This window comes from Azolla caroliniana, unplaced genomic scaffold (assembly GCF_043228905.1).
Source record: "Azolla caroliniana isolate FFs.n. ecotype wild unplaced genomic scaffold, voAzoCaro1.0.p SCAF_4, whole genome shotgun sequence".
In the NCBI taxonomy this organism is placed as follows: domain Eukaryota; kingdom Viridiplantae; phylum Streptophyta; class Polypodiopsida; order Salviniales; family Salviniaceae; genus Azolla; species Azolla caroliniana.
This window is the reverse complement of record NW_028230439.1, coordinates 17,255,629-17,271,177: the sequence shown is the minus strand read 5'-3', so window position 1 is coordinate 17,271,177 and position 15,549 is coordinate 17,255,629. Positions and strand designations below refer to the sequence as shown.

The 15,549-nt window shown below is 37.3% G+C and overlaps 1 protein-coding gene across 5 annotated transcripts; it reads left to right on the top strand.

Moving 5' to 3' along the window:
• The first annotated feature begins 5,458 nt into the window (after window positions 1–5,458).
• LOC147865183 (uncharacterized) lies at window positions 5,459–11,766 on the top strand. 5 transcript variants are annotated; one of them, XR_015529623.1, is made up of 5 exons: window positions 5,459–6,487; window positions 7,259–7,633; window positions 9,338–9,633; window positions 11,036–11,212; window positions 11,560–11,766. XR_015529623.1 is itself a non-coding variant. In XM_087317950.1 (4 exons), exons 1-4 carry the CDS (start codon window positions 5,506–5,508, stop codon window positions 11,072–11,074), a joined length of 1,692 nt encoding a protein of 563 aa, XP_087174076.1. In that variant the 5' UTR covers window positions 5,459–5,505; the 3' UTR covers window positions 11,075–11,473. The 5 variants fall into 5 exon arrangements, 2 of the variants coding, with proteins under 2 accessions (XP_087174076.1, XP_087174077.1); XR_015529622.1 differs by having other exon boundaries at window positions 11,571–11,765; XR_015529624.1 differs by lacking the exon at window positions 11,560–11,766 and having other exon boundaries at window positions 9,338–9,787; window positions 11,036–11,473.
• Window positions 11,767–15,549: the final 3,783 nt, after the last annotated feature.

Genomic DNA, 15,549 nt, shown 5'->3' with positions numbered 1-15,549 from the left:
TTGTAACCTAGTTTGTGTTGGTTGATATAGTTGTTCATTCTATACATTGTGTGGTTGAGAGCTTGAATAATACAATTCTTCTTGTGTGCTATTTTGTCTCTTACTCTCTCTCTCTCAAATTTTGTCTTTGATCTTGCCTTCATACTCTACACTTAGTGATCTTCATTGCAAGATGCCATTTATGCTTCCACACTAGTGGCCTGAGTTCCCAACATCTAGTATCAGAGCAAAGGTTCTTCAACTCCATGCCAGCGATCATCAGTCTTCAACAACATTCTTGCTTCGTCTCCCTTGAAGAATCTAAGTTCAAGATCTCATCTTGAGAAGAGAAAGAAAAACAAAGATTTGCACCCCACCAAGTTAGATCACTCTTGAGGTATGCCAGCCGGTAGTACCTCGCTTCTGTGATTGCACCCGCTCGAAGTGGATTCTCCACCAAATCGGCCTCAATCGTGCTTCATCGGATTAGACGACAATCGAATAGGTCATTCGACGCTATGTACTCACTCATCATAATCACTCGTAACAGTTTGGGCTCTAAGGAACAACCCCAATCCGCGCTTCATTCAGTTGAACGACATTCGAGAGGACCAGTCAGCTTCGTCCCTCTCATCGTTGCAGTCACCCGAAGGAGGATTGGCCTGGACAATCAGCACAAAATCTGTGATCGGCATCTTAAAATCGACACTCGAAATCAGCAAATTCGGGTCTTATTCGGCTAAGTCGACTAACTGTAGTCACTTTGGACCAAACTCACCAATAGTCGAAGTTGATTCGACTTGTGTCCAAATCCGACCATAACGATATCGGGTGAGCCAGTCAGCCGCACTCCACCTTTGTTCGTAGTCGAACTGCGGACAAAGTCTAGTAAGCCGACACAAATGGCATCAACATTTGGGTCGTCAGAGATGAGTCTAAGGAAGTTCGACGGATCGAACTTCAACTTCTGGATTTGGCGGATTCGGCCAATGACGCGAATGTAGTATAAGGTTCGACCGATCGAATAGTCGAGGAAGAAGTTCCTCTCGACAACTGAACAACCAACGAAGTTGGAGCAAATCCCGGGATAATCGAGTCTGTAATTATTACAAGAAACCCGAACACATAAAAGAGGATTTTCGCACACTCAAAGCCAAGAATGATAAGGCTCAATGAGCTGATCAAAAGACTGGCTGACATGAGGAGGTCAATTACATTGGCTCTTTAGCCAAAGCACTTTTGAATGACCCGAACATACTATCCATTGAGAATCTAATAGAATAAGAAGTTCTGATTACAAATAAGGAATCGAGCACATGGATGACTCTTGGACTCGGGCGCTACATATCATGTGACCCCTCATCAATCCCAATTTCGGCAATACTCAGCTTGACATTCCGACTCAGTTCAAGTCAGAAACTCGCAACATTGCGTTATAACTGGAATCGACACAGTACAACTCAACCTTCTGAATGGCTCTACATTAGTACTTTACAATGTCCAACATGTACCTGAGCTCTCAATACCCTTGATCTCAGTCGGACAATTGGACGAATATGGCATCCGTACCAGCTTCTCATCAAGAGGGTGAACACTCCACAGGGGGAACCTCCTACTTGTTTGAGGACTGAAAGTACATTCGTTGTACCCGCTATACGTCACACTCAGAGAGAGTGACTTGTTCTTGGTCGACATTCTCGTGTCATCACTATGGCATGGATGACTCGGACACCTCAACAAGGCCGACATCACGCATCTATCTAGAGCCAAATACATCCCTAAAGTCTCCTTCTCCGATCATCAGTTCTGCGAGCATTGTCAGTACGGAAAACACGTAGCCGCATCACACCCGACATCAACACCAAGAGAATCGAGTCCACTCGAACGTCTGTGGTCCTATGCCACATCAGTCTCTCGGTGGTGCCCTATACTTTGCCAGCTTTATCAACGATTCAACTTGGAAGGTGTGGGCTTATCTGATCAAAACTAAAGATCGAGTGTTCTCGATTTTTTCTAATTGGCTCGCTATGGTAGAGAACCAAAACGATCGAAATCTGAAATGCCTTCGAACCGATAATGGAGGAGAGTTCAAGTCTGAAGAATTCGTCAAATTTTCCCGACAGGGCGGTATTCAACATGAATATAGAACACCCTATAGTCTGGAGCAAAATGGAATTGTCGAGCGGATGAATCGGAACCCTCTAAAGGTGTTAGACCAAATAATATTGTCGATGACTAACTTCTTATTGTTATGGGTTTCAACTCCATATATCAACCTACACTATCGATGACTATCGTGTTCTTGGTGACACACACAAAATCACTTAAACTATGGTAACTCTCGCTCCTCGTAACTTCTACCATCTCAACTATAGCTTTAACAATTCTCATTAATTCCCCACCTTCACATGTAATCTGCAGGTTGCTCAGAGGAAGGCGCGTGTAATCTGCAATGTTCGATTTGGATATTAATAAAAAAATGTGCGACCCAAAAAGTTGTCAGAGGTCACCCAACTCTAAGTCCTCGGTCGTCCAACCCTATCAAAGGTTGCCCAACTACCTACTGTGGTCGCTCAACCTACAAATTGTAGTTGCCCAACCTACCTATTGTGGTCGCCCAACCTACCTATTGTCGTCACCCAACCTAACTTAGTCTAAAGTGGTCGCCAACCTCTGTAACATATGTGGTCGCCCAACCTACCTTATTTTGGTCGCTCAACCTAGTCAGTGTGGATGGGTCGTCCAACCTTTTAATCAACTCACCCAACCACATGTATCCTTAGAGTAAGTTGGTTGCCCAACCGACGAAACAAGTCGCCCAACCGCATGTATTTTCAATAGTAAGTTGGTCACCAAATTGCATGTATCTTCAATGTAAGTTGGTCACCCAACCGACGAAGCAGGTCGCCCAACCAATGACTATAAAACCCTAAAACCTGTCATTATCTCTCATTTTTTCAAATGAGATTGGCAGGTATTTTTGTCGAGAAACCGATTTTTTTTCCAGCCAGCCTACAATCGACATTTCCAACAATCACATATGCCATAACCACCCTACTATTTCCCAAGTATGTATTTGTGTTTGTCTATGCATTTTCTGCTATTTATTTTTTATGTGGTTGGTTTTTTCATGTCGAGGGATTAGGGTTCGGGAGGAGGTTTTGGTTGATATTAGCTTGATTTAATGGCTTGAGATTAGAATGTTAGGAAGAAGGTGTAATGGTTTAGAACATGTTTAGGTTATTGATCATTAGCGATGTATGATGGTTTACGGTTTAATGCTTGATATTATAATGTTAATGGTTTATGGTTAATATTATGATATTAGCTTGATGTTGATTATTAATGATATTATGATATTAGCTTGATATTGATTATTAATGGTTTACAGTTGATATTATGAGATTAATGCTTGATGTTAGAATGTTAATGGTTTTCATGTCGAGGGATTAGGGTTCAATGGTTGATATTATGATATTAACTTGATATAATGGCTTGAGATTAGAATGTTAGGAAGAAGGTATGATGGTTTAGAACATGTTTAGGTTATTGATCATTAGAGATATATGATGGTTTACGGTTTAATGCTTGATATTAGAATGTTTATGGTTTATGGTTTATATTAGAATGTTAATGGTTTTCATGTCGAGGAATTTGGGTTCGGTGGTTGATATTATGATATTAGCTTGATATAATGGCTTGAGATTAGAATGTTAGGAAGAAGGTGTGATGGTTTAGAACATGTTTAGGTTATTGATCATTAGAGATGTATGATGGTTTACGGCTGATATTATAATATTGGCTTGATATTGATTATTATTGATATTATGATATTAGCTTGATATTGATTATTAATGGTTTACGGTTGATATTATGATATTGATGCTTGATATTAGAATGTTAATGGTTTTCATGTCGAGGGATTAGGGTTCGATGGTTGATATTATGATATTAACTTGATATAATGGCTTGAGATTAAAATGTTAGGAAGAAGGTGTGATGGTTTAGAACATGTTTAGGTTATTGATCATTAGAGATGTGTGATGGTTTATGGTTTAATGCTTGATATTATAATGTTAATGGTTTACGATTAAAATTATGATATTAGCTTCATATTGATTATTAATGATATTAGCTTGATATTGATTATTACTGGTTTACGGTTGATATTATGATATTAGCTTGATATTGATTATTAATGGTTTACAAATGATATTATGATATTAGCTTGATAATAAAATGTTAGGGAGAAGGTTTAGAACATGTTTAGCTTATTGATTATTAATGATTTACAGTTGATTACTTATTTACAATTTTGCGTCATTTCTATATGTTTTCTTTTCCTTGAATGGTGGTAGATGGCTTCTAGGTCCAAGTATAAAGAGTGGTGGGATTCCAATAACAGTGACATATATCCAACTCAAGAGAGGTATGTCACGAACCAATTTCTTGTAATAGTGGTAATGATATGTGATGCATGCATGCTGACTGATGATTTGTTAAAGGGTTTTCATTAGAAGACATTGGAGAAGTTGTCACCGACATGTCTAAGGGTGGGGAGAGCATGGATTAGGCATTGGTGGTTCATCGTCCTCGGATTGAGCCCTTACAAGCCATGGCATCATTCGACAAAGATGCTCCTCCAAATGGTATGTGGATTTGGTCTCGTTGTATTATGTCAATCTTTATGTAACAACAAATGACGTATCTAACGTGACATAAAGAAACAATAGATGCTCCTAGCCTAGACTTGTTGTATAAGGTTGGAAGAGATGCAAATGGGAACAAGGTCCGTGCATGTATGGTGGCTGAGTATTGCCGCCTCTCGCCAAGGTGGTATCGCAAAAAATGCGACATGGAAACACATTTACGTAGGGCACATGGAATTGACATAGTTCTACCATGAGGGATGCAAATAGAGGAGGAGGGTACTCCGGGGGCATGCTTCAAATAACTATGAGCGTCAGAGATCACTCAAAAGATTCATGGACCCAAAAATCAAGTACCATAGAAATTGACAATCGTAAATCCGGAAGTTGAAGGTTAGGGTTGTTTCGAGGTTCAACTTTATTCCCGTTGAACTCCGACTTGACACAGAGGTGGAGTTTGTGGCGCGATTTATGGACCATGAGATGGCGATCTACGACTCCAAAAAGGATGAGTGGTTGGAGATGTTGAAGAAGAAGATTGCATCTGGGCTGGATTCTTATGTAAGTATGAATGTGCGAGGATTTCATTACATGCATATACACATACATACATACATACATACATACATACATACATACATACATACATACATACATACATACATACAATACATTACATACACATACATACATACAATACATTACATACACATACATACATACATACATACATAAAATACATTACATACATTATACATACAATACATTACATACACACAGATATAGACATACACAGACACAGAGTCAGGTTTAGGCCTTCCTTTCTTGGCCTCCCTCCCCATCGCGTCGTCGTCTTCGTTGGAGATCATCATCTCCAATGGAGGATCGCCTCGTCAGAGGCAGCAGAGCTGAAGACATCAATGCGCCGGCTCCGCTGTGTGCGTCCGTCTCAATCCTCACTCCATCCCCGAAGAGGAAAAAGATGGAGAAAGTATCAGAATATGGCGAAATAGTAGAAGATGTAGGAAAAGCTCTTATCGCTCCTGAACGAGGTCCGTCTGCATCTCTTTCTCTTCGAATCGTAAGTGTCGGTGAGTCCATAGAAGCAGGAACAAGAATGTCTGATGGTCCAATAGATGCAGAAGTAAGAAACTTTGGTAATTCCATAGAAGGAGAGAGGATAGATTCTGATAATTCGATCGAAATAGAAAAGCAAGGAACCAATGTTTGCTTGAAATCAGAAAAAAGATCTGATGGTTTCATAGAAATAGAAACACAAACACAAACACGAAATTTGGATAATCCCATAGGATCAGAACGACGAAGATCTGGTCATTCCATAAGGGTAGAGGAAGAAAGAAGGTGTAATGATTCCATAGAAGCACGAAAGTTTGATGATTGCAGAAATGCACAAATAAGAATATCTATTGATTCCATAAAAGTGGAAAGGACTCTGGATGCTTCTGTAGAAGCAGGAAAGAGAGATTTGGATGCTTCCATAGAAGTAGATACAACGAGCATTTCTTTAGGGAAGGTAAATTCAGATCATAGCCCTTCAAAAAAACCAACTTTAACTTCAAATGGCAATGGTATAGCTAAGAAACCGAAAAAAAAGCCAGTGAATGTGTGGGCAAAGTCATCCTCACGGAAAGGAGGAAAGAGAAGCAGTAAAACAAGTGTTAAACCAAACTCAAACACAAAGACTGTTTCCCACCAGAACTTTGAGAAAGAAAACTGTGTCTACATTATTCCGGCCAAAAGCCAAGATAAATCTGAAGATAGCCCTGGCATGTCAGTTCTACTCTCAAAGTTTCACAAATCGGAAAAAATCGAATTGAGCGAGGATAGACTTAGTGCAGGTATTGTTTTTCTTATCTGAGTGAAAAACTTGGATTCATTCACTAAATATTTCTGGTACTATTTATCAACTTCCCAATGAGAAGAACAAGTTAATAGCAAAGAAGTGTGTCCACGGTTGCTAAAATAGTTCAAGGGCTGTAATGAATTTTTGAACTTTTCAATTATAAATAGGTTTTTTAGAAAGAGGGTAAATTCCTCCTTTTTATTTTTTCATTCCTTCTCTAAATTTCCAGCATAACTTCAAAGTTTCTGATCAGAAGATGAGGTGCTCATTGGTTAAATTTGCAATTTCTGCCTAAAACTCTCCTTGCTGAAATCCTTTTTTTAAGTAAGAACAGAAAGACAGACATACATACATATCTATGTGTGTGCATCATATATATATTGTATTAAACTCTTTTCTTATACAAAATTTGAAGGACGTTACTCTCATTCACAAAAATACCAGCCAGAACTTCAAACTTGGTGATTGAAATTATTTATAAAGGGAATGAAACCCGGCATTATTAGATGATTTGGCTGCTGTATTCCTATGAATTTTGGTAATGTTTTTTGTGCTCATAAATGTATATTTGATACTAAATTCTTTTGACCTTGTGATGTATCTCTTCTGGCATCTGGTCATTATTTGTGTCACTATGAAGGGAACATCCTTATTTAAAATCCCATAAATTTGTTGTTTTCTTCTTGTAAATTTCATAGTTTATTTCATGTATCAAGAGAAAACTTGGCTGAATATCAAAGTCAACTTTACTCCAACACTGTTTTAGGTAGCACAAAAGGATACCGAATGGTGAGAGCCACTCGAGGTGTAACTGATGGAGCTTGGTACTTTGAAATCTTGGTCGAAAGTCTTGGAAAAACCGGACATACAAGGCTTGGATGGTCGACACAAAAGGGAGAACTACAGGCTCCTGTGGGATTTGATATTAACAGTTATGGGTATAGAGATGTGGATGGAAGTAAGGTTCACATGGCCATCCGAGAACTGTATGGTGAGCCTTATGTGGAAGGTGATGTCATTGGATTTTACATCAACCTGCCGAATGGTGAAGCACTTGCTCCAAAATCGGCATCGTTGGTATCTTATAAGGGTCACCCGTATATCGTTGATCAGAATGAGGAACCTCCAAAAGTAGTATCAGGTATGTAATACTGTATGAAAAGTCAAAACTAGTAACTCTTTGAGAAACTGGAGTGATACTTCTATAAATCTAAATCTATATGAGAATACAATCAGAAAGACAAGAACATATATGTGTATGCATTTATGCATGTATTAATGGATGGGTGCAGATAGAATTATAAGGTTGCCCAATGATGAACTGGACCTTAGAATAGAAATAGATGCCATTACTGAACTTTATTGGGTTATGGCTGGTCGTGATGCAGGAAGCTCATGGGTTGCATCGTTTTTAGGGATTAGTATTTCCTTAATTGTATTTACTTTTGCATCTCTTATTGCATATTCTTAATTGTCTCCAGTACTGAATGTTAGAAAGAACTCTAGTTTTATCTTCTTGTTTTTTCTCTACAATCTGGATATTGATTCACTGCTGCTGAAAGCAAGGAAGGTATCAATGCAAGGTCACAATTTTAATATACAAACAGCAGGGCATAGATGGTGGCATGCTCATGCATGATGGCTGTCTTCTGTAGAAAGCTGTAAATGTATGCATACAGTGAGAGTAGGCTGCCAGTTGAGTAGTAAGTTACTGGAAATGGCTCTTCTACAGCTGGAAAACTCTTAGCTAACATTTCAGGGGTCCTGAATCAGTACAAAGTTAATAAATTTCCTACTATAATAAAAAACTAGTTTAAAAGATGACCCATGAAATGTTCTTAATAAGGTAGTAAAAAGTGAGACCTTTTTCTGTTCCTCTGCATCAAGATTATCAATGCCAACAGCCAGTCCTAATTAAATTCAAGGCCAAATACTGCCTGTCTGTAAAATCTATAAATCGGCTAACCAATTGAATTTCAATCTCCCAAAATTCTATATGCAATCTACAATTTACAATCGCCTATGCTTGATAAGGATTTAGCACTATGAATGTACACGACACTCTCTCCTTGGCTACCTATATATGTACTTATCTTTTAACTTAAAAACTTATCCTACCCTTGTGATGTCCTAGCTTAAGGTACAGTGTTTCCTACAAATATATTTTGGAAACACTGATTTATTCTGAGAATCACTGTTATGATGCCATTATGATGCTGCTGTCAGAGAAATTTGAAGCTCATTTTCCAACATTACTCATGGTTATGTTCATAGTGTGTAGTGTGCAATTGCCTCAGCTTGAAACTCAACATCTTGGCAACCAAGCGATGCAAGTATGATGATGCACATTTCCCTGATTGTATCTAGAAACAAGGCTTCTTTATGTACCACTAGATCAATCAAACTCCATTATTGGATATGAGAAGTGGGTTCCTTTATGTGAGTAAGTACCAATGGCCATCTAGATTCTGTAACCGGAGAGGATGCTGATTTTCTGGACATACTGAATTCAAGGATTGATAGGCACTAATTTGATATAAGACAACATGAAGCAATCCCTGTATGTGAGCTTGGATTACATGGAAAGAACTACAACTTGAGAGAATTTACCTTTACACTTGCTTCACAAAAGATCGCAATTTATGCTAAGGATAAGAACGTTGGGACATTAGAGTCTTTTAGGAAAGTTGAGTAAGAAAGAATGCAAGAGAAGGGGTGAAATTCTAACTCTGATCGATGAGTTGATGACCTGGTGCTCCACCATCACTGGTATATAGAAAGACATGTTTCTTGAAGCTGATATATGTGTAGCAGCACTAACTTCCAGGTGTTGATATGTCTACAGGTAGTGAGATTGCTTTTTTCCGGAATGGAGTTTTTCAAGGTATAGCCTTCAAAGATATTTTTGGAGGTCGATATTTCCCAGCTGCTTCTATGTATACACTTCCGAATGAGCCAAACTGCACTGTTAGGTTTAATTTTGGGCCAGCATTCAGGTTTCCACCACAGGAAATTGGTGATGGTCGACCTATTCCGCAAGCCTTATGCTCTGCACCACATTGCAGTTTAGATTTTGGGTCAACATGGATGAATGAGTCGAAGGCAGTAAATGTTAGTCAAACACTCGAACCATATAAAACAGTTGAGACAAGCTCACTATCTTGATTATATATATTTTATCGGTGCAGTGGTTTTTGAGTTGTGTATATAACTGCCATTTTATTTTATATTGGCTGCAATATCTGCTCCTATCATATAATGCTCAGTCGAAGGCCCTATTTCATATTTTTTTGAGGTGCTTATTTAATCTGACCCAATTGTTCATGTCTAGTTGCTTTTTATCCTCATTGGACCTGGTTACGTGTTACGGGTTACATAGAATCAACTTTATTTTGCTTAATGAGAGGCTGATGAATTATTTAAGGTAGTTGAGTTTACCATATTTTAGTGAGAGCTTGAAGAGATGGATTGCAGTCTCATATTTCTTGTTTTAAAATTTGGTTATATATGCCTATATCTATATCTGTATATGTCTCTTTCATCTCTCTATCACTTTATAGCTCTTTTGCTCGGCTCTTAAATTTGTCTTATATAACCCCCACACTATTTTTGTATTATGAAAGTGTATATAATTGATCCCATTCGATATATTTTCCCATTTTGTTGTTTCATCCATCTATCAAACTGCTAATCTTTGTGTGGTATCATTGATTGACTGATCTTCATGCTATTTGTTACAACTGATTTCCCATGGTGTACTATGATTTCGGAAATGTGTATATGACAGCAATGGAGTTCATCTTTCTTTGTAACATAACATATTCAGAGACTTGTTGTGGTCGTGTAGAATTAAAGTTTTTGTTTATCTGGTCATTTGTGTCTGTCTATTAGATGATATTGTGTACTTACACATATGCTCTCTGATTACTGTTCTGCTAAATGATTATAATATAAATGTCTTTAAAGTTGTAGTGGGAAAATGTGTATGATTGAATCTGAAATCAATAATAAATGTTAATGTGATAACTGAACATGCTTGCATCAACACCTGCATAGTTGATCTCTCCGCCACTCTTCTCATTGGAAACGGCAAACCTGTGGAACAAGTCATGCTCTTTTGTTCAGATTCGTATGCATAATAAATAGGAGAAATGTGATGTGACATGCTTAATAAAATGTACATACATGGATTCGATGAAACTAGTGCGCTTAATGTTTAGTGATACAACTCATGCTCTTTGTGTCGATATTATGCCAATTTAAATGGTAATAATTTGGTCTAATGTCAAGTGTCTTTAGAGAAGTCGCATACCACAGATTTGATGAACTTGTGAACTTAGTGCGCTTGCAAGCTTAGTGTTGGTGGTGATTTTTTTTACTCTGAAACTGATAATGGTGGAACCCTGAAATGAATATAAGTAAAATCGGTTCATTATGTGTGTACTTTTTAGTGAATGCATAATGATGATAAATCATTTCAGATGCTAAATTGGCTTTTGTATTTTATTTGCGTAATTGTTTAAACCTCTTCTCTTGTACACAGGATGCAAATGGTTCTTTTGGTGAATCACTCTGTGGATGAAATGGTCAGATTGCTAGATGGTGGGGCTGTTATAAACTATCAGAAGCATGCTGTGGATATTGGGTTGGTGAATGCCCAAATCTTGTTTATCTTGACTAGATTGTGGATAAATATTCACTCAGCAACAATGATGATGAGGTGCCTGGTCCATAATCTACACTATTTAAAATCTTAACTTTTCATGGCTGTATAAGGAGTTCCTCTGGTAGTGCAGTCAGTGGGAATACTCCCCTGTTTGTGAAGTTATCCAAATATTAGGAAAGTGTGTGATATTTCAGTCTAATATTGACATGGATTAAAATCCTGAAAGTTTCATGGCTGCCCTGCATGAGGATCTTGATTATTGTTCATGCACTTCGGTGGATGACCTTTTGGTTCTTGGAATCTATGCATGCTATGGTTTTGATGTCTTATTGTTTTTTTTTGTTGCTCTCCTGACATGCCCCTGTTGCGTTTGCTAAATATGCTATTAACTAATTTGCAAGGATTGGAGTAGATATGGACGCATTTTGAAGAATTTTATGAGAGGCATTCATGTGGTCATCTATATTTCAAGAGTGCGATTCTTAAGACGCACACGTGTTGATCAATGTTCGTCCTTTCTAGCCATTTGTAAAAGGTGTGCACTACATGGAACATTTGCTTTATAAACTATCATGAAAGTATATTTCACTCAATTCTTAGAATTACAACATAAATTAGTTAATGAATTTTACTTGAATTATTAGGTATAAGCTTACTATGTAATGTTGTTAAAACCTTTAAATGTACTTATTTCTAGTATCTTTCGAACACATCATTGTTAATGTTAAAATCCAAAAATTATTGAGCCATTTATGTCAAATTCATCATTAGTGAAAGAAACTTTCGTAGTATTGGCAACGTCAACACAAATAAAAGTGGAATACAAAATATATGTTGAATTGTTTTTAGTCTTGCAATCATGATTTGTTGGTATAGATGCACAGGTCTACAGAGAAAGATCAACATTCAAAGATTAAAATGGGAGTGTCACTTGGCTGTTTAACAAGACCACAAGAAGAAACTCTTAAGGGAGCGGGATGGGCTTTGAAATATTTTGTCACATTGGCACATACCCTGCTTAATAGTCTACATTACTTGGTCCATCAATCCCATTTCTGACATTTTGACATAAGCTCAGCGCCTTCCTGAAACAAGCTTTCAAAAAATATTGTCAGGTATTCAGTCAACTATTTTCACGGGGAGATTTATTAGATTAACCATTGTTTAAATATTTTTGGCACAAATCTATTTTTGAAACAAAAGAACAAAAAACATAAACAAAACAAGAGAGAGAGAGAGAGAGAGAGAGAGAGAGAGAGAGAGATTCTTTGGCGTAAAGTGGAGTTGGATACATGGAGCATTACTAGAAATGTAAAGTGGTGGCGTAGAGTTTTAGATGCAGGGTGGCAGTCTCATCTTCCATTCTGTGGAAAGGTGTTTCTTTGGCTGCCATAGTTGGTGGGTTGCCTTTGGCGATGGCCTTAAAACAAAGACATATTTCGAATGGGACATGTTTTTTCTATACTGTGTTTGAAGAAGATGCCAGACATAGGTTCATTACATGTTCGGTTGCTAAGGCCATTTGGGTGATTATGTCAAAAATTTGGGCATCGGTAACAGGGAATATTTTGTCACCTTATAAATGGGTTTTTATGGATGAGGATGAAGTTATGCCCACACCATCATATAAGGTGGTTTTTTATTAGCTTAGATATTGGGGGATGTGGTTTAATTGGACCATGAGAAATGAGTTCTTGTTTGATGAACTTCATGGGATAACACAACAACTTCGTAGGATGAAAGGGAAATTGATTTGGCAATTTTCACAACAATGTTATATGGGTAACTTGTCCCAAGAGGAGATAGACTTATGTCATCTAGTTTTACAACACTTGAGAGGCTTTCCCTTGCACTATCACTATTTATGAAGGAGTGAAGATAGCAAGGGGTGTATTATCATTTTGTTTTAATAACAAACATTGATTTACGAAAGAGAGAGAGAGAGAGAGAGAGAGAGAGAGAGAGAGAGAGGGAAGAAGAAGAAGAAGAAGAAGAACAAAAGTATAAACGTAAACACAAGAGGGAATACAAGAGAGAGAGAAAGAAACAAAAGAACAAAAATATAAACACAAGAGGAAGCTTAGAAAGAAACAAAAAAACATAGAAAAATCCTAAACATATAAAAACACTCTCATGTATCACCCCAACATTCCAACAAACTCATGTGTCATTCGAGATAGACACACTAAACAAAAATGACTTGAGTATCCGGAATTGCTTACATAATATGTGGTCATGGTGCCTGTGGAGTCGCCTAGGATGAGCTTGATTTGCATGTGGATTGAGCCGAACAAGTAACTGTCCTTGGAAGCAAATCCAAAGCCTTCATGGAAAAAGGAAAAAGAAAGGGGATTAATGAAGCCATTTATGTTATTGATTAGTAAGGAGAGAATGCTTGCAAGAGAGAGTTAACCCTATGGGAGTGATTAGTCTAAAGTATAATGAGTAATGGGTAATGGGTAATGTGTGTGGTCAAATGCAAATTAAGTACTTGTGTTTTGTTCGAGGAGTTGGAGGGAGTCGCTGGATCCAAGAGAAAAACATGAGAGGGAGCATGCAAAGGAAGTCGCCGAAGCCAAGGAACTTGACGTTGCTGAGTGCCCACATTTAAATTGGATGCAAAGAAAAACACGAGGGGAAGCACGCAAAAGGGGAGAGAGAGAGAGAGGATGTAGTACACACGAATCCTTATGCAGCTCTTGAACAAGTAGTTAGTACATTTATGAATACTCTTGCTCATAAAGAGTAAGTTGTTACTAAAGGTGTTGAAAGAAAGTGGTATCATGGAATGTGCGAGGGGCATCTTCTCCTTATAAGAAATATATATTATGGAAAACTTTATTTGATAAAGAATAGGATGTTTTATGTGTAGTTGAACATAAGTGTCATGATCTAGAAAGATCGGTGTTACATTTGCGTGGATATTCCGCATATTATGCAGGTCAGTTATCACATCATTATTGAGGTGTAGTCATGATTATTCGTGATTTGTTTTGTCCACATATAAGTCTATAATGATCCATATGGACGTTTTTTGGTAATGGAAATCAAGTATTTTGAGGTTTTGATATAGTGGGTAGGAATTTATACACCAACAATGCTAATCAACGCATTGAATGGTGGTCTTCTATATATCCAAGGTTATTAGTGGGCCGTGCTAGTTTGTTAATGGGTGATTTTACTGTGTGTTGATGCATCACAATCGACTACGTGATTCTCATTGATGGATTCTCTTGAGTAAGTAGTTTGGGACAGATTGACATTAGAGGTTTTGAAGTTGGATGTATAGAAATGGTTGCATCAAGATGAGGTTGGGTTTACATTTCAGTCTATGCAATATAGGGAAAAATGGAGTAGGTTGGACATGATGTATGTTATGCATGATGAGTCATTTTTGCCAAAGATGCTTAATATGTCAATTATGTAGGAAGTTGTGACATCTGATCATTTTCCCATATGTTTTGAGTTTAATAAACATGTAGTAGATATGTACAAAACATTGTTGACAGAGTTCCTTTGAGGTTCAATTCTTCTTTATTATTTCATTCCTTATTTGAGGCCTATATATTTAACAAAATTTTGGCATGTTTTCAGTACAAGTTAATTCAAAAAGATGGCATGCATGGGATACAACATTGCAAAACATCAATGATATTCACCCTATGTATGGTATGACTAATGCTAAAAGACATAAGCAATTGATTGATAAATTTTCACATATTCTTACACGATGCAATGTACTATTGATGAATAATTCGCATGATAAATAACTTCTAGATCTTCAAGTTCAGGTACAAGACATTGTGAAGTTGTCTTGTCAGAGTTAGTAGAATACAAGATTATGACAGTTATGAGAGGGATATATAATCAACCACAATTGCATATGTTTTTTCAAGGATCAAGACCATCATATGCTCATTCAAATGTCATGTAAATTAAGATAAGGGATGACATTGTTGTAAACTCAATCAAGGTTATTGAGTTATGTATTTCTCATTTTAAGAATTTGATTGGGCCAAAGCTAATTATTAATGAGGATGTGTTGAAAGCACGACAAGAGCTTTATAATGTTGTTGGCTATGTTGTGAATGCAAATATTTGTCAAGAGTTGGATGATGATTTTGATGAAGCGGAGGTGGAAAAGGTATTTTACACTTTCCAAATGGTTAAAGCCCTGGTTGTGATGGCATTACAAATGAAGTTCTTAAAAAGTAGGCTTGCATGCTTAAGAGTTTATTCATGCAAATATTTCAATAATATTGGGATTTTGATTTCATACTTGAGAGATGGAAGGTGGGTCTAATCAAATTGATACCTAAGGCACTATCTCTAGAGTCATTTCATCAATGGAGGCTTATTTCATTGATGGCAGGGTTGTATAAAGTGTTTGC

Bases quoted from the DNA above. Each gene is read 5' to 3' on its own strand.
- LOC147865183 (XM_087317950.1), top strand. From the start codon at position 5,506: ATGGAGGATCGCCTCGTCAGAGGCAGCAGAGCTGAAGACATCAATGCG. The intron at 6,488-7,258 runs GTATTGTTTTTC...ACACTGTTTTAG, and splicing joins CGAGGATAGACTTAGTGCAG to GTAGCACAAAAGGATACCGA. The intron at 9,634-11,035 runs GTTGAGACAAGC...TCTTGTACACAG, and splicing joins CACTCGAACCATATAAAACA to GATGCAAATGGTTCTTTTGG.